We start from the raw sequence: 17,050 nt of genomic DNA, 5'->3' as shown, positions 1-17,050 counted from the left end.
ATAATGTCCATCTCATCCACACCATATTAATCGGTGTTGTCAAAACCTTCACTAACGGAGCCCGAATTTTTCGCTTCCGAGAACTTAGCGTTCTGTTCAACGTTTTCCGTGTGAGAGGGTGAAATGGGGCCTTGAGGAGAGGTGAGTGGATGCACATATACGCCAAGTGGGTATGCACCATTGGGAAAAGGGTCTGTGATTACCCAGTGCACGTTTGGGTCAAGGGCAGAGAGAAAGGGCTCCCATTCTCGCTGTGCCCAGGGGCTGGTCGGGTGGGAAGGTGTGATTGTGTAGGGCATTTTTGATTGTTAGTCGGGGAGTTAGAAGAATTAATCAATTTGAATTATGGTGTACAGTTTATGTGTTGGCGGAGATGTGGGTTCGTTTTAGGACATGTTATTAGTACGTGGTTGGAAAGAGGTGACGAGTGACAAGCGTTTGTGCTTTAAAATCACGAAGTCAACCTTTTCGAGGAAAACAACGGTGGGGTCAAGTTACTGTACAAACTTACAAATTCACAGCCACTTCGTACAGACCGTACGGCGCGTATCTACTGTGACTAGTGAGGCTTCTGTTGCTTATAAATAAACGGTGCCGACCACACAGACTCTCTCTGTTTTCGTCAATGGTGCTGCACATAGAATTCAGATTACTTCTTCAAAGAAAATTAAAATTTGAGACGTTGATCAGGAAGGCAGTTCGTTGCAGCTCATGTCTAAACTTTGGTTCCCGAATGACATGGACGTTGACAGCGATATCTCGGCAGTGTGTTTCCGGCAGGTAAACTTTAGTCGGATGAGATTAGATTCGATCTTTCATCCCACTCTTGCGCCTCAACAATGCAGATATCCTCCCACTATCTGATTCCAATCCCAAAACCCTTTCTTACTCCCCCAGTTCTAATCTCGCTCTGGTTATTGGATGAAGGTCGTCTGGCGGTGTCTAACCCCTAACCCCTATTTCATTCTCGCTTAGCAGCGGGGTCCTTGCACACGACATGGCATCTACAGAAGTCAACACTTTGTTCTCCGTTAAGGGAAGAGTGGCTCTGGTCACAGGAGGTACAAGTGGAATTGGATTGATGATTGCAAAAGTATCATATTTTACTTTTCAAAAATACAAGCTGACGCAAGTCAGGGGCTGGTCACGAACGGAGCGAAAGTCTATGTTTGCGGATTACCTAATGACCTGATTGAAGAAGCAGTCCATGAACTAAACACTCTGGGTGCTCGCTGCGGAGGGACTGCAATAGGGTGCGTAATTTCCTTGAATTTTCACTTCCTAAGGTTGGGTTCGGAGGTGCGACCCCGGGCTGAAAGTCCAGTCCAGCTTCTCCTGTAACTTGACAAGCAAAGAGGGAATTCTACAAACCTCAAACAAGATCCGGGAGTCCGAATTCAGCCTCGATATCCTGATATCCAACGCAGGGATACGTCGAGATCCACCACAATCATGCAACGTTCTGACAGCACCTCTCTCCGAGCTGCAAGCCTCCCTTTGGTCTTCCGAGTACGAGGATTGGACACAGTCGTTCCAAGTCAATACTATGGCGCACTATTACCTTTCGGTTGCCTTACTCGATCTACTTGCCGCAGCAGGAGATCTGCAAATGCCAGACGGCAGCAAAGGTCGAGATCATGGAAGAGGAGTGGTGGTAATCACTAGCTCAATCGCGAGTCTACATAATGCTACGAATGTAGATATGATGAGCTATGCGACGACAAAAGCAGCTACTGATCATTTGGTCTCATTGCTTGCAGCGAAATTCTCGAGGTGGTATGTGCGAGTTTGTGGCATCAATCCTGGGTGTAAGTACTTTTTTTTGACTCTCCACAATGACTAGGGTGAAGCTGATGTTGAAAGTTGTTCCGAGCAATATGAATCCTATGGGCACAGGTTCTGGATCAGATATCTTTGGAGATTTGGTACAAAAGGCGCCAGCGAAGAGAGCGGGGGGATTGGATGATTTGGCGGGGATTGTGTTGTTTCTTGTGAGCAAAGCGGGGGCGTGTGTCCATGGGAGGAGTATTGCTATTGATGGGGGACGAACACTTTTTGCGAATGGGCAGGACTAAATTTGTACTGAATGAGAGCCATGGTGTTAATTTAATTTCTATTTCTTACCCGATTTTTCTAAACCACTACACCATAAGACTACAATTCCACAGAATTCACTGCGACGTTTGTCATAGTCTCAATGCCCAGAACTTTTGGAACATTGAAGCCTGACTCATCCAAGTTGCTAACTGCATCCTGAAAGCCCTTGATCATCCTCGCAACCCCTGGAATATATTCCTGTTGAGATATTTTGCGGTCATGTGACTGTCTTCCCAAAATTTCTTCGCCCTTTCAGTTCGCTTCTCCGGAACCAGAGTGTGGAAAAATTTGAGAATGTATCAGCAGGAAAGGCTTGAATGGGAATAACTCCAAATAAATACCATTAAAGCCATGGCTTTGGAAAAGAGAAGTTTGCAATCAATATATTAACAAGGCTTTCTATAAGATGCGTGGTTGTTTTGTAATCGATGTTTAAAGTGCGCAGACTCTTGAGAAACGCACGCGAATTTCCGCTCATATCTGGCCCATATCCGGGGAAAGGGGCTTAGAGGCGTTTTTTCCCCCGGGGATTTCATATTATGGACGTATAAAGTTGCGGTTTTCGCTTGTACTGAGGCTGTGGCTTGACTTGCCCCTGGCGGTCTCACGCGCATGGTTTGGATTCGCCAGAGGCGAATATACAAACAACAATTCGCAACTTGCGAATAGTAAACCGTTCGCAACTGGCGAATAGACGAGCAAATACATTCAATGTATAGTCCTTATTTGCCCCTGGTATCTCACTCGCACGGGTTGAATTCGCAAGAGGCGAATATTTAAACAACAATTCGCAGCTTGCAAAAAATAAACCATTCGCAACCCGGCGAATATCCAAGCAAATGCTTTATAATGTCTGACCACCATGGAGAATTCCTGTTGGCCTTTTCTATGACCTCGTTCAGGGACTTTTGCACCACTTTCGTTCCAATTTGTCTCCCCCGGGCGCATTTCTACCTTTCTCCTTGCACACTCTGCACACAACCCTCTCCAATAACAGCCCATCAAATTGTTCGCCTTCCATACTGTCAGACCCTTATCCACACCAATCCAGCCTACGATGTACCCGCAACTTCAGTGTCCGACAATGTTCCCAGAGAGCTACAAGGAGAGGTTATGGAAGATACTTTTTGGCATTCGAGGTCTTGGGTCAAGCCCATCCAGGCATCTGTCCACGTTTGGAACAAATGTAGGGCCGCCCACTGGTGCTCCGAGTTTCGGTCGTGTCCACTGTGGTGTCTATTCTCCCACCATAGGAGTAGGAGGGGCTAGCTCATTTACCAACTTGGAGAACATCTCGAGCACACAGGCAGCGGGACTCGGACATGGGCTCGCCATTTATTCCTCAAAGCTTATCTTTGTTCCAGTAATTGCGGGAGACGTTGCGAGTTCTTGCTGTCCCACAGTCAACCTCTCTGCTCTCTGGAGCGGAAGGGGTAGTGGTCGGACAACAAACAACTCCTTGGCGACATCAACCACCTCCTACGAAATCGCCAGAGAAATCTTCATCCCTTCTGTCTCGAACTCAGCGGATGTTGGAACTTCAGCAGGCACTTGCGATGCAAAGAAACACGGGGTCGTTCAGCCCCTTCCGAAACCAAACCCCGTGAGTTCATTGAACAATCCTATTGCCTGTGTTAGAATGATTTCTAACTCTCAAGGACACCACGACCACTACTCCTCCTCGTCCTCTTGCTCCCGCAACCCCTCCCACTTCTCCTAGTAATAAGAGACAGAACACCAATTGAATTGTCGAACCCACAATATTTGTTTTGGACCCCTCGGTTGTGTGGGGTCTTTCAGTGGCAGAAGAATACATCAGTACCGGTGCCGCTGGCTATTTTGACAGCACATGATCGGTAAGGTGGTATCAAAGGTGGAAAGGCGGATGATGACCACGGTGGCCCGAGAATGTGTACATATCAGGGAGGGTAGTTTTTGGGAGTCCTTCGCACACCATTCGCGTTGGTCGTTTACTACTGGGCCATAATTTCTCGAATCGATAATGCTTGGAGGAACGTTTCCTTAGACCGATGATCTGTAACACATCTCGAACGATAGATCAAATGGTTCGTTAGCTACTGCTTGTCTCGAAGCATTCAATTGTGAAATTACCTTGCTCACTGAAGCATGACCCAACCTGCTCCCCTGCTACCAAGCCTCTTCTTAAATTCTATTTCATGTCCCGTTTCGGCCTGGTTCCCCCAAATATTTGAGAATTGGCTTTTTGTCGATGTCTTATTTTGAACTCTGTTCACACAAACTCGTACGGTTTGGTGTTTGCATTCAACAACACAGCCTCGTCGCAATGCCCAAGTCCTCGAAAGTACAGAGCAGTGTCCGCAACAGGACATCGCTAGGTGGTGAACCCATATAGGACGAAACTTCACGCAACTTGCGTAAGCCCTCAGGCTCAATCACCCGCGCCCACTGCGCCCTTTCCACGTCAGCACAACCTTCCATTCTCCACGCCCGACTGATGTCTGCTATCCCACCCGCCTTCAACTACCGCAGACTCATCGCATCCAATCCGCTTAAAACCCTGTCAATTAGAGAAGTTTAACTCGTCGCCCTCGCATGCGTCGGTGCCAGGTGAGGCTCCCTTCGATCTGTTACTGGGATAACGACCAGGAATCATGCCAGAAGATCAATGTGAGAGGGTGATGCAGTGATTCAAATGTCACACACAGTGCGAAGAGTGCTCTCGAGCATGAAGCAGCCGCAGGGAAATATATTTCCACCGTCGCCATGTGCGATTCATCTATCTGGCACTGGCAAGCGCGCAGCCTCGCCGGCAAAATCGTGTAATTCTCTGCCTTTGTTTCTTTATAGGAACCGTCTCGAGCATTGCAATGGTTCCACCCGTGGCTGAGGCTCCGAATGGAATTATTTTGGCTGCCGTGGCTGCAGCCTTGCTATCCCCTCCTGCAAAGCAATCGCAGATATCCACTCCGATCTTCGCTGTTGACATCGATTCTGCAGAGAAATGCGCAAATGCTACTGCTACAATTCCATTGGAAATGAAGGAACCGTCTGCGCCCAAGACCAGCGATGTTGGAACACTGCCAATTGAAGAGGCTGAGATGCGAGCAGAGCACACAGCAGCATCGAGTGCAGGTGTCAATCGCTACACAGAAGTTCGCACAGCTGTAGATAGGGCGATGAAACAATTGCCAGATCAAAGGACTTCAAGTAGGAACTAGGACCTGTATGAAAATTACTTGCATACGCTGAAAGATTATAGCTGTACCAAGCCTCATCAGTCCATCTTCAAACATTTCCTCCTCTTCTTCGAGCGAAGGGACCATCACGAACTCCGAGAACACCCCTGAACCTAATGATGGAGAGGAAAAGCAGAACAGAGCAGATGCGGGGCTACACCGCATCATTGAGAGAAATTGTGCAATCCATTTCATTATTATCCACTCAAGCCCTCAATGCCTCAACGTGAACCAGAAGCTAACTATGTTCTGGTGCAGATGAGAGCTACCCCATGGGGTGGCCCCAGCTGGCGGCTTTCCTCAATAGTGCCGACAATTATGCGATATTCCGACGGTTTGGCACTGAACACTGCCGTGTCCTGCTGCACTTGATGGCGGAAATAACAAGCATACAGAAGGAAATCGACGTTTTGGATCAGGCAGATGCAAAGAATAAGGATATGCTATACCGATTGCGGAGGAATGAGTGGCACGAAGGTTGGGATACTGCGCAGAAGGACCTCCTCGACAAATTGAGGACTAAACTGTTAGAATATGGCAAGCTTGCTCCCCACTACCCCCATTCACAGTTTGGCAATAAGATGACTGAACCATCGTCATGGTCTTACTGACAAGGACTTGCTTGCATTTCAGGCGCAGTCCTACTTCAAGACAGCAAGTTACGTTCACTGGACCCCGCGCCGGCACGGGACTTCCAGCACGTCTTCCGCTGGATCTACGACCGCAAACCACTTGATCTTGGTGAATACGACTTTATCTTACACGGCGAGGATTTTGTTTCTTCGGGGAAACGTTCCAGCAATCCCTTTGAACGTCTCATTGAATCATGCCTGAGTCGTTGTCCGAATATGGACATATTCCGAGTAAGTGAAGCAGAGCTTTGTTTCCGATTATGATAGAGGACAAAGTTGAGGTTCAAATGGCTTACAGGGAAACAGCGATTCTTGCGTGAAGATAACGAAGTCCATGGCGTGCAGGATCCAGCAGTCCATTTCTTCTCCAGCGCCAAAATTGCTTTCGTGGGTAGACTTGCAGCTGTCTGTGTCGCTGTCACAATCTTGCTAATCCCGATTTTCCTTCTGTACTTGACGTCGATGAGCAGAGGGGCAGTTTCCGGCATGGTTTTGGCGTTCGTCTTGACCTTTGCAATGCTCGTGTCATTACTTACGAGCGCTGGCGTGGAGACAGTGTTTGTTGGCACTTGCGCGTAAGTCTACCCTTTGTTTTGGGGGGCAGATGGTGAGAGAATAGTGCACGCTGATGTGTTTAAAAGGTATTGTGCGGTGATTGTAACATTTATGGGGAACGTGCAGGGGAATGCAGGATCTGTGAATCAGGGCTGAATTGCCTTTTTCATTCTCAAGTCAGTCAAAGTGTGGCCAAACTTTACTGAGAAGATTTTGAGTGAGGTATAGAGGCAAAAGATATTCTCCTTGACATCTTGTTTAAGAGAAAAACTCTTCCAATGACAATTGTGAGGCATCCGATCCCCGAGTTCCTCCCGCCTTCAGTTCAATCCGAATATTGGATTGGTCATATATGTTTCAGCCAATGATTTTGGTGGTGCTGTTACTGGTATCGAAGGTATTTGACGCCGGGGCCAACTGTCTCTGTAACTTGATAGCACTAAATCATGGTAGCGTTGTACCGTTTGCACAGTCTGGGGAAGCAATATATCATGTAAGGCTCTTTGCTTTCTGGAAGCTTCTACTTCGAGATCAGATCGGACGAGTTTGGGAAGCTCCTGTCGAAAATATGTTTCGAAATCACCGAGGTCTATCAACTCCTGCACTGTGTCAAAACCTAGTAAACCATCAGCGAAGCCGTCCATGGCAAAACCACTACGTGAAGAATCCAAGAAGAAACGTACTTGGATCTGGGATATCATGGCCAGGAAAGAGCATTTGGTAGATTTCTTTCCATCTTTCCTTCTGAGGCACATTCTGGCCGGCTTTCTTCCGACTCTTTAATGCCTTTTGTGTCTCGGCTGATATCCCATCTGGAGGGTCTCCTTCCTTAAAATAACACGGCATGCGATCAACGAGATGGGATTTGAGGTCTTGTTCGGTGCCAAATACTTCTTTGCATCTCTGGCAGTAAGGTGGGGCTAAGTGACAGCGATATAAATGTTCTCTGGAATTTGTTAGGTCTGCCATCTAGAACGAGATTCGTGACGCGAACTTAACTCTCGATACACTATCCCAGGCCCTCGACGCACACACCCTATTTGTTTGTATGTTGTATTTTCGTGGGTCGTTTTTGTAGAATGGACATGCAAGCTTCAGAGACCGTTCCAACTCCGGGCCGCGTCGAGGTCGCTTCGGCCTTGGTTTCCCTTCGTCTAGGATAGAGCTATTGTCGCTGGATTGGGCATCCCAATTTCCTTTCGGCATCAACGATGATCGTCGAGTTGTGGAGAGAGACGTTTCTGTGGTGTTGAAAGGCGCCCAAAAAGCGGTATTGCCTGCGTCACCCAAGATGTCCTCGTTCTCACTCTGTTCGAAGGCGTGTGGAACGGTTCGCTTCAGAGAACCACTAACCAGCAACTCGACTCCGGGATCGATATCTTTCTCTTGCCAATCAAATATAAAACGTTCGTTCGTTCGGGCACTTCGATCGTCTCTTACAACGCTAGGTACAAGTTCATCGTTCCTCAAGGCGTCCTGAGGGCCGAGTCGCGCGGCATGGCCTGGATCATTGTGCGCGGTCGAAGGGTATTGATTCTCTGTTGAGATTATAGAGCAATTGATATTATGAGGGCTGTCTGAGTTCAACTTGTGAGCTATTACGAGTCAAACAAGGGAGTTTGGTAAAGGCGACCTTGGGAACGGAGCCACTTACAAGTCTCGTCCACAGCTGGGTTTCCCACGTCGCATGGCTGACTCGACTTTAAACACTCCTCTTCGATATCAGAACTCGGCAGATAGCTCGATAATGAGGCATTTCCGAGTAAACCCATCGTTCTCCTTGCATGCGAATTATCTGTAATCGGAAGTGGAGCCCAGATGCCGTGGGACATGGTGGGCACTGGCCCAAATGACTAAGCGTTTCATGTCTACAGACTCTGCGCGACGATAAATAAAACTAGTAAAAACTCGGCATTTCCCCTTCACGCCTCTGTTTTAAAGTTTAACCCCCTTATATCTTCGCTAATTTAAGTCTAATAGAATAGAAAGTAGATTAAAATGCTTGTATAAGCTAGAACAATTAATTATATTCTTAAGGCTTAAAAGTAGTATTATAAAAAGTACTAAAAAAACCCTCGTCTTTACTATTTTTACTTATAAAGTTTTTTTTAATAAAAAAATACTAGTACTTTACCTGATTCTTACTTAATTTACTATTTTATATAATAGAATTATAGTTATAGACTTAGTCTAAACTCCTATTTTATTTGGAAGTAAATTTAATAAGAATTTATAATAATACAAGCAGTTTTAAGAAAATATATATAAAATAACTCGGCCTTATATATATAAAATAACTCGGCCTTATATATATAAAAGTACGAATTTGAGGCACTTTTAATAACTCCTTTTATATAAGACTATATCTAATAAATAATAAAGCAAATTAAATAAATAAGTAAGGTCTTTCTTTTCTTATAAAGCTTTATAATTTGATTAAGTAGTAGTTAAGATATAGGAAGGTAAATTCTGTGAATGAGGTGCATGGCAAAAGAAGTGCGAAAGGCGGTTTTTAGTCGAAAATCTCTGGTTTTCACAAATTGCTTGAATACTAAAACTCACGCGGAGTCGAACCAGGGCAACAATCAAGAAACGGTTCATGATGATACTTGCGAAGAACTTCAAGTGCCAATCTTCAAAAACAATTGATACTGGAAAAGCGGTAGCGAGACATTACAGTGTAATAAAGTGTCCGCTTTTGAAGTTGACGTCTAAGTACACTACCGGTAATGATTATCACGCGGTCTTCAGTTATATCTCGGAGAGCAAGAGAAATAAATAAACGCCAACCACATTACTTCTTAATCGATAAACCTCGAGAAGTCGCAAATTTGGTGCCTTGAAGTTATTCCTCGAAGAAACCCAACACGCTCTGAAAGACCCCTTCGCGAATGCATCGTCGATTTGTCTAGCAACGACTACTTTCAACATACGCCATTAAGTAATTGTATCTATTATAAACAACCTCAAGAGATATTATCAATCATGGCCAGGCCAATAAGATGCCTCCGTACATCAAATTCACGTCAATATTTATATTCCCACAGCGGCCCCTCCTTTGCTAGCACCAACCCCAAGCCCTCCCACCCCCACCATGCCTATCATGATCCCTCCCCATAATACCCATCATACAAATAACAGCAATCAACTCGAACTTCTCGCTCAGCACCTCGTGATCCGCCAAGAAGCTCATCACCCCTTTATTCTTGATACTCATAAAAAGCAACGTCCACATAGCCACAGTCTCTCCTGCCTTGAGCCGAGCAAACTCCTCGCCATGACCTCCGCCGCGTAGACTGACAAATCTTTCCCTTGGCTTCGCTTCCACTCAAAGCGCTCCGGTACATTGCTTCCACGGACCGTGATAGAGAAGAATCGACCAGCAGAGAACCGCCCTCCTTTCCCAAGAGGGTTGCGCTCTACGCAATAGGTGGGCGTGGCCATGAGCTCGATGTCGACTCGAGTTGTGAGGCTTGGGAAGATGGCGGCTGCGAGGGGTGGCGATGATGGATAGTGGTTGGAGTGAAGGATTATGCTTGGTTACCGGATCGGGCGAGGTGGTTGCTGATGTAGCAGAGGACCTTTGAATCATCTCCCGTTTGGCCGACCCACATGACTGGCAATGTGCCTGGGGAGTGGTAGAATTCGAAATCCCTGCGTTGCGTGCTTCAGGATGTTGCCTGTTTGAAGGATGGAGGAGGGATGTTGGTAAAGGAACTTGAAACAATGCTTTGCTGAATAGAGTTTGCAGCAGCGCGTGCTGCTGCATTTATGTCCGGTACATTGCTTGCTGTGCTAAATGGACTAGAGACGCCGCTTTTCTAGGCGAGGTTGGTAGCATCAGATACTGTTTGTCTCAGGATTACGACGAAGTTTTGTGTTGATTAGAAGGATGACCTGGAAGATCCGGGTCGGTGAATCAAGTACATAATCGAGTCGGCTCGAGTTTGAGGGGAGGAATGAGTGGAGGAGGGAGAATGAGGATTGGTACGAACTTCTGGTGGAGCATTTGATTATTCTGAGTAGGGCGGTTGAAGAATAGAGTCAGCTTGAGCGGGATGGAAGGAATGAGCTAGGATGAAAGGTGATCTAGGAGCACCGGGATAGTGAACTAACAAGTTTTGAGTCGAGTTCTGAGTGGTAGGGGATTAATTATAGGTGGTGGGAACTCCTCGTGAAGCATTGGGCTGTGCTGAATGTGGTAATTGGCCAAATTCTCGAATGGGCACGGCTTGAGTTTGGTCAGATGAACGAATCGAAGTAGGAGCCGGAGAGTAATGGCTGGCGCGAGGCACGGTTAGTTGCTCATATGGCGGTGTTTCTTATGGTGGTGGGATAGCCCTTTGACCAGAGTGGGCTTGAGTTGTATGGAGACAATGAAGTGGGTTGAAAGACGATCGGGGAGTCCCAGGTTTGTGAATCAAAGAGTTACGGGTGGATTCGCTTTCAGTGACAGCAAATTAATCATTGGTACGACCAACTGGCGGTGGTAAGTATGGAGATGCTGATTAAGGTGGTAGATGGTCTTCCGTTCCATTCTTCTTTGATATCAGTTGTTCAAGGTGAGATGAACAGTGGGTGATATCGGCTGGTCTAGCTCCCCTGTAATGAAACACCTTCAAAGATATATCAAGCAGGCACGAAAACGGCCAGCGACGGTCCTGGCGCAAGGCCTTTAGTATTTCTCCATGATGTGGTGTTGATTGTGGACAGCGGAAGGCTTGAATTGCTTGCCTAGCCGACCGAACGAATCAGAATTCAGTGTGTGAGAACCCGTGCTGAGCGATTTAACACCCTGTGGGCCCTGAGAAACTGTTTTGCTTGCCTTAGGCCCATCTAGTGCAGCAGAATATTGGTCACAAGGTGTTCTGCTCCTGGCAGCACTTATTTTGCGTAACATATCTTTATCCCGCAAAGGCTCGGAAGACTTCTCGAGAGCCACATGCATACTCACGCATCTTAAATGCTAAATGGAGGTGTTACACGAATAGGAAATAAGGAATCTTGTACACGTCCAATGGAATCCAAATTGAGCATGAAGTGCCGCCTTCAAGACCGGCTACGCAAAACCCAGCATCACAGGATCGGAAAGACACTTCTCTCCTAAAGTGGAGGGAACGAGCAGCAACAACACGTCGCGTCAACGCAACAAGGAATAAGTTCAAAGATTGTCGACCTTGTATCGAGACATGACCATTCCATGATCAATGACGAAAGACTCGAGGAGAGTCAGTTTGATCCCACTCCCAATGTCTCCAAACAAAGATATTCCTCTCCCCAAAAGCACCGGAGCTCGAGTGATGGTAATTTCATCAATCAGACCTCGGATCAAGAACTGTTGGATCACGTTCCCGCCGTCAACATACACGCCCTTGGCACCTGCCTCATCCAACTTTGCCAACGCAGCATCGATTGACCTGACCACAGTGACGCGGGGATCTGAGATGGTCACTGCTCTGCTCAGTACGAGAACTTCATGATCCGGATATGGCCATTCCGGAAAGGATACAGCGGTCTCGAAAGTCTTTCTTCCAAGGATGATGTGGTCGACAGACGCCAGATGCTGCTCGTATTCAGCGGCCGCTGAATGACTGCCAGTCGGTGGAACGTGGCGGTCGTTGTGAGGAGTGTGCGTCAACCACTCTATGTCTCCATCAAGGCGGATGATGAACCCATCCAGACTTGTAGCGATGAAGGCTCTGTATGTCCTCCCTTCCCCATCTCGAATGTCAAGGTTGAAGTTGGGGTGGCTGAGACACGTGAGATGTGTCCGTTCAAATAGGAAGGTCCAGTCGAGATCCACCCCCACTTTTTAAGCTTCGAGATCTCTAGATAAGAACCCGATAGGAAACGGCCGACGACATCTCTATTCTTTCTCTCTTCTTTTTAAAGTTGTTGATCTCTACAACAGGGGAGCTTTAACTAGAATTTGCATCATGGCAACTGTTGGAAAAGTCCCCGTATCTGTAGGACATGAAAGTTCGCTCTCCGCAGCTCTCGAAGCCCAGAAATATCTTCAATCACGACTGACGGCGACCTCCGAGACGACATCCTTCCGCTCAATCCCAATAATCGATCTCACAAAATCATTCTCTTCGTCCCTAACTGATCGACAAGAAGTAGCCCGACAAATCAACGAAGCGTGCACGACTGTGGGTTTCTTCTATATCACCGCTCATGGAATTCCAGAAGAAGTTTGCAACAATGTGCTCAATCTCGCCCACCGATTCTTCCACGAACTGCCTCAATCCTCGAAAGAAGCAATCCATATGAAGCACTCGAATCACTTTCGCGGATATGAACCTGCAGCTTTCTCGTCCGTGAATGACTTCACGAGTAAAGAGACAAAGGAAGCTTTCAATTGGGGATACGAAACTGGATTGGATCCAACCGGCGGAGATGGAAAATATGTGGAACTTGATGGGACTTCGGAAGGAGCTGTGAACCAGTGGCCCCAAGAGTCTGAATTGCCTGGGTTCTACAACGGGATCTCGAAATATTACGGGGAGGTGGGTTTGAATTGTGCAATTGGCCGAATCTTAACTGATCTGGAAATAGGTCCTTCAACTATCGAGACATCTCTTCCGCCTCTTCGCCCTCTCACTTGCCCTCCCTGAAGATTACTTCGAAACCCTCATGACACATCCTGGAGGAATAGCAAGGCTGATCAGATACCCACCGAGCATCAACCCGAAACCCCTCTCCGCACTGAACGAAGATGAAGAAATTGGCTTGGGAGCACACACCGACTACGAATGCTTCACACTCCTTCTACAAGACTCGAATCCAGGCCTGGAAATACTGAGTCCAGATGGCCACTGGATTAGTGCCGAACCAGTAAATGGTGGCATCGTGGTCAATGTGGGAGACTTCTTAATGCGTTGGACGAACGGAGTATACAAAAGCACTGTGCACCGAGTGGTCAATCGTACGGCGAAGGAGAGATACAGTACTCCACTTTTCTTCTCGATCAACTATGATGAGATTGTGGAGACATTGCCATCCTGTCTCAGCAAAGACAACCCTTCGAAATTCCCTCCCATCACGGCTGGGAGGTATGTGTTAGACAGGTTGGCACTCACAGTGAAGACCGGAAAGTACTGAATAAATGAGAACACGAGATTTTCCATATCCAGTCATCGATGTCAAAATCTGATTGTACGAGACTTTTTACGTATTTTCCATTCAAATGCAGAGCTTACAAAACAAGTGTACTTTTTGGATATTACCCGACCTAAGATCACGCTTCAAAATCTCGAAAGCAAGATGAATTAGCTGAGGCAACCTATCGTACAATACCCCTCTGTCAGTCCCTCGCTATCCTCGGTCTAGCCACGAGCCCCAGCCCCAACCCCAACGCACACATTGTTCTTCGCAAGCATTGTCGCACAAGAACTGCCCACGGCAGGGTTCCAGGCGTAGAAATCGGAGAGAGCGATCCCGGCAGCTGTTGCGATGCTACTACATGTATCCGACTCGACCACCAAGTGGAACTTTGAGCAATTGCCTATCATTCCCGGTTGAAATGGTGTCGGCGTCGATACCGGTGCTCCCGTAGCTGAGGAGAGGGCAGTGCGTGAGGGCCAACTAGTCTTCGAAGGGTTCGCCGCCGATAAGTTCCCACCGGCCCATCCACCTTGGTGATCATGATCCTCATCCCAAACAGCACACGTAACCATGCCCGGTCCCTTCCCTTCAACATCGATCTCCAGACTCCCCAGTATGCCCGTTAGATCCCCACTCGCCACATCCCTGCCAATAACCACGAGGCGATTATCCCCATTCAACGCCACAGCCAGCATTGTACCAGCTTTGTTGATTTCGAATTGCCGTGGCAGGAGACCGCCAGCTGGGAATCGTTGGACTTGACAGAGCTGGCCGGAGGAGGGCGAGATGAGGAAGGTGAACATGCTGTCTGAGGGGATGTGGGTGGTGTTTTGGGGGTCGGGGTGTGGGATGGTGAAGGAGGTGTCGTTCCGCGAGGATATGATTAGGTATTTGTTGTCTGGCTACATTTATTTCACCCTTTGTGAGCTTCACGTCCCTTGTATGGTGGGGAGAGGGGGGAAGGAGAGAAGGCTTACAGTGAGCCTTATCTCCGCCGCCGCAGCAGTCGAGGGCACGGGAAGTTGCAGATCCTGAAGTTCATTGAAGGTCAAAGTCTTATTCGCATTATAGAAAACCTCATATCCGTGTACCATGTTTGCCGTCTCCATCACGACATACAGGTACGTCTTATTGCTTCCATGTCCGAGCTGGTAGGATACACCATGTCGTGGACCATGACCCCTTTTGACAGAGAGGTCCACTTGCGTGGAAAGGCGCTGGAGGGTGTACGAAGGAGAGATGCTGAAGACATGGATAAGGTCGGCGCTCAGGTCTGGAGCGAGCAGGAAGGTTTTTGTTAGGTCGATGATGGTTTGGTGGATGTGGGGATTTATTGTATCGTTTGTGCCTGGTTTGTAAATAGGGGTTTGAAACGTGAAGGTAATTTCTTGGACTATGTCGAGGGAACCCTGCTGCTTAGATATGTCGATGATGGTGATTCCTGAGCCGCCGCTATGAGAGATATATCAATTTTCCGAATCAGAGAGCAAGGCATGGTGTGGTAAGACTTACTAATTCGCCAGTGCAAGGACAGATCCATTGCCGTAGATCTTTGAGTAGACGCCGCCGTTCAAGGTAGTAATTTTATTGAATCTGACGAGGGACCCATTTCCTGCTGCGCCTCCAGTCCCGAACGAACTGAATGTCGCGTTGGTCGGATTTGGGAAACCCTCATCGGCGCAGTAGAGAGTGGAGGTCTTTTGGTCGAGTTCGAGCCAGGAGGGGTTCGATGCGCAGCCATCTGTAGAAGAGATGGCTGTCAAGGTCAGATTACCCTTTTCTCCTTCCTTGGGGGCCACGGTCACGATGGTGATGTTTCCTGAGTATGACGAGACATAGATTTTAGTTGCTTGGGAAAGAGTTGAGAGCGCAAGTGCACTCAAGAGTCTAGTTTGGAATCTCATGGTGTGAGAGTTTGTTTGGTATTTGGTTGTTGAAACTGGGGAGCAGTTGAAGTTGCTGACAGTTTTGATTCACACTCGGTTTGGCGGGTTGAAGGAGGTAGGTAATTCAGTGTTGCCAGTTATTGTGTTGATGGGTGGAATCCTCGAATGAAGTCACTTGCATATTTGAATGTTCCACTAATTGCACACAGTGTGTCAAAAAAATAATTAAGGTAATTAATTATATTTAATTAAATCAAGTAAATAATTAATTATAATTTGATTATCGACTTTCAAAAAAAAATTAATTATTAGAAAAATTATAATTAAATATAATTAAATATTTCTAATTATTACGTGAAACCCATATAAAAGTTATATAAGTAATAAATTCTCTTCTTTTTCTTTAAATAATATATAACTAAAGTATAAAGAAAGTAAATGTTAATTGATTTCCAAAGAAGAGAGAAGGAAAGCAAGGTAATATATATGTGAATTATTTGCTCTGGATATTATACGACCGCACTTACATAACTAGAGAAGTCAAAATCCTTCCTATAGTACTTATTTACAAAGATAAGTAAAGCGAGTAAAGGCGGGATACTAGCTATTAAGCCTATAATAGTAAGGCGACATCTAAATTAGGGTAAAATATGCTTTACTTTTGTATTATAATACTTATATTATCTTTATAATTATATATAGTAATATATAACCTAGTAATTAATTATATTTAATTAAATTAAGCAAATAATTAATTATAATTTAATTATTACGATTCTGACTTAATTTGATTTAATTACTGGCTAATAATTATAATTAATTAAATTATTTAATATATTAATTATATATGTGTTCCAAAAATAATTACAAATTACTAACTCACTTATTATAATATTTCAAATCAGATTAGATAATGCGAGTATAAGGCATTGCTTTTAGAACCCCTAAACGAAACCCGACTATAGCCACCCCTTATTTTCTAATAGAAATATAATAAAACTAGGTAAAATATAGGAGTATATTAAGAAGTACTTCTTTTTATATACTTTAGAAGAGAAATACGATTTTTGTCTTTAATTTGAGAGAGTATAATAGTAATAGGCTCGCTAAGGAATACTATAAGTAGTACTGCAAGCTCTTATACCTTCGTTATTATAATCTTATATTTAAAGACTACTTACTACTTCCTTTTATTATCCGGAGAACTCGTAGTATATTAAAGCCCGATATTAGTTTATTATCTAGTATTAACTTGAAATATTAAAATAAGTTACTTTTTCTATTTCACTAGATCCCGTAATACTTAAACTAATAGTATCTAGTATAATAGATAATAAATATAATTATTAAGATATACTTCACTTTATATATATTAGGGCCAATTTTAGTACTAATACTCTATAATTCATAGAGACTAATACTATTAGTAGTCTCTATTATAGATAATAATACGAGATACTATAGATAATATACTAGTTTAATTATATATTTCCCTTATGCGACTCACCTCCTCTATAAAGAGCTAAAAAAAAATAAGTCAATTTTCTTATATTAC

The 17,050-nt window shown here is 45.4% G+C and overlaps 7 protein-coding genes across 7 annotated transcripts; 4 read left to right on the top strand and 3 right to left on the bottom strand.

Annotated features, from left to right (window-relative positions):
• The first annotated feature begins 923 nt into the window (after positions 1-923).
• K444DRAFT_558766 (short-chain dehydrogenase) lies at positions 924-2,179 on the top strand. Its single transcript, XM_024876840.1, has 4 exons — positions 924-1,093; positions 1,138-1,253; positions 1,330-1,808; positions 1,864-2,179. Exons 1-4 carry the CDS (start codon positions 998-1,000, stop codon positions 2,073-2,075), a joined length of 903 nt encoding a protein of 300 aa, XP_024738966.1. The 5' UTR covers positions 924-997; the 3' UTR covers positions 2,076-2,179.
• An 819-nt stretch (positions 2,180-2,998) lies between these two features.
• Positions 2,999-4,120, top strand: K444DRAFT_662185 (uncharacterized protein). Its single transcript, XM_024886668.1, has 2 exons — positions 2,999-3,700; positions 3,756-4,120. Exons 1-2 carry the CDS (start codon positions 3,155-3,157, stop codon positions 3,840-3,842), a joined length of 633 nt encoding a protein of 210 aa, XP_024738965.1. The 5' UTR covers positions 2,999-3,154; the 3' UTR covers positions 3,843-4,120.
• Positions 4,121-4,946: 826 nt separating this feature from the next.
• On the top strand, positions 4,947-6,526 carry K444DRAFT_662184 (uncharacterized protein; the record flags this gene model as incomplete). The annotated part of the gene is made up of 5 exons (XM_024886667.1): positions 4,947-5,286; positions 5,339-5,494; positions 5,574-5,792; positions 5,949-6,178; positions 6,254-6,526. The coding sequence occupies 5 exons, from the start codon at positions 4,947-4,949 to the stop codon at positions 6,524-6,526; spliced, it is 1,218 nt and encodes a 405-aa protein (XP_024738964.1).
• Positions 6,342-8,282, bottom strand: K444DRAFT_611268 (uncharacterized protein). The gene is made up of 4 exons (XM_024879913.1): positions 8,157-8,282; positions 7,497-8,079; positions 7,186-7,448; positions 6,342-7,118 (listed from the first exon to the last, which is right to left on the bottom strand). Exons 1-4 carry the CDS (start codon positions 8,272-8,274, stop codon positions 6,823-6,825), a joined length of 1,260 nt encoding a protein of 419 aa, XP_024738963.1. The 5' UTR covers positions 8,275-8,282; the 3' UTR covers positions 6,342-6,822.
• A 3,381-nt stretch (positions 8,283-11,663) lies between these two features.
• Positions 11,664-12,203, bottom strand: K444DRAFT_525746 (dihydrofolate reductase; the record flags this gene model as incomplete). Its single annotated transcript, XM_024874474.1, has 1 exon — positions 11,664-12,203. A coding segment is annotated over one exon (540 nt), but the record flags the coding sequence as incomplete, so codon positions are not given.
• A 235-nt stretch (positions 12,204-12,438) lies between these two features.
• K444DRAFT_525717 (oxidoreductase-like protein) lies at positions 12,439-13,606 on the top strand (the record flags this gene model as incomplete). Its single annotated transcript, XM_024874471.1, has 2 exons — positions 12,439-13,011; positions 13,061-13,606. The coding sequence occupies 2 exons, from the start codon at positions 12,439-12,441 to the stop codon at positions 13,604-13,606; spliced, it is 1,119 nt and encodes a 372-aa protein (XP_024738961.1).
• Positions 13,607-13,830: 224 nt separating this feature from the next.
• On the bottom strand, positions 13,831-15,513 carry K444DRAFT_628068 (carbohydrate-binding module family 50 protein; the record flags this gene model as incomplete). The annotated part of the gene is made up of 3 exons (XM_024882881.1): positions 13,831-14,511; positions 14,587-15,061; positions 15,122-15,513. 3 exons carry the CDS (start codon positions 15,511-15,513, stop codon positions 13,831-13,833), a joined length of 1,548 nt encoding a protein of 515 aa, XP_024738960.1.
• Positions 15,514-17,050: the final 1,537 nt, after the last annotated feature.

The sequence above is a fragment of the Hyaloscypha bicolor genome, assembly GCF_002865645.1.
Source record: "Hyaloscypha bicolor E unplaced genomic scaffold K444scaffold_55, whole genome shotgun sequence".
Lineage (NCBI taxonomy): Eukaryota > Fungi > Ascomycota > Leotiomycetes > Helotiales > Hyaloscyphaceae > Hyaloscypha > Hyaloscypha bicolor.
The sequence above is the reverse complement of the archived record's forward strand: the minus strand, read 5'-3'. Positions and strand labels throughout refer to the sequence as shown.

What these genes read in the sequence shown, in the direction of transcription:
- K444DRAFT_558766 (XM_024876840.1), top strand. Translation starts at nt 998, where the DNA reads ATGGCATCTACAGAAGTCAACACTTTGTTCTCCGTTAAGGGAAGAGTG. An exon ending in TTGGATTGATGATTGCAAAA is followed by an intron (nt 1,094 to 1,137) that starts GTATCATATTTT and finishes GACGCAAGTCAG; the next exon opens with GGGCTGGTCACGAACGGAGC. An exon ending in TTGTGGCATCAATCCTGGGT is followed by an intron (nt 1,809 to 1,863) that starts GTAAGTACTTTT and finishes TGATGTTGAAAG; the next exon opens with TTGTTCCGAGCAATATGAAT.
- K444DRAFT_662185 (XM_024886668.1), top strand. Translation starts at nt 3,155, where the DNA reads ATGTACCCGCAACTTCAGTGTCCGACAATGTTCCCAGAGAGCTACAAG. An exon ending in CCCTTCCGAAACCAAACCCC is followed by an intron (nt 3,701 to 3,755) that starts GTGAGTTCATTG and finishes CTAACTCTCAAG; the next exon opens with GACACCACGACCACTACTCC.
- K444DRAFT_611268 (XM_024879913.1), bottom strand. Translation starts at nt 8,274, where the DNA reads ATGGGTTTACTCGGAAATGCCTCATTATCGAGCTATCTGCCGAGTTCT. An exon ending in CCCAGCTGTGGACGAGACTT is followed by an intron (nt 8,080 to 8,156) that starts GTAAGTGGCTCC and finishes AGTTGAACTCAG; the next exon opens with ACAGCCCTCATAATATCAAT. An exon ending in CCATGATATCCCAGATCCAA is followed by an intron (nt 7,119 to 7,185) that starts GTACGTTTCTTC and finishes ATGGTTTACTAG; the next exon opens with GTTTTGACACAGTGCAGGAG.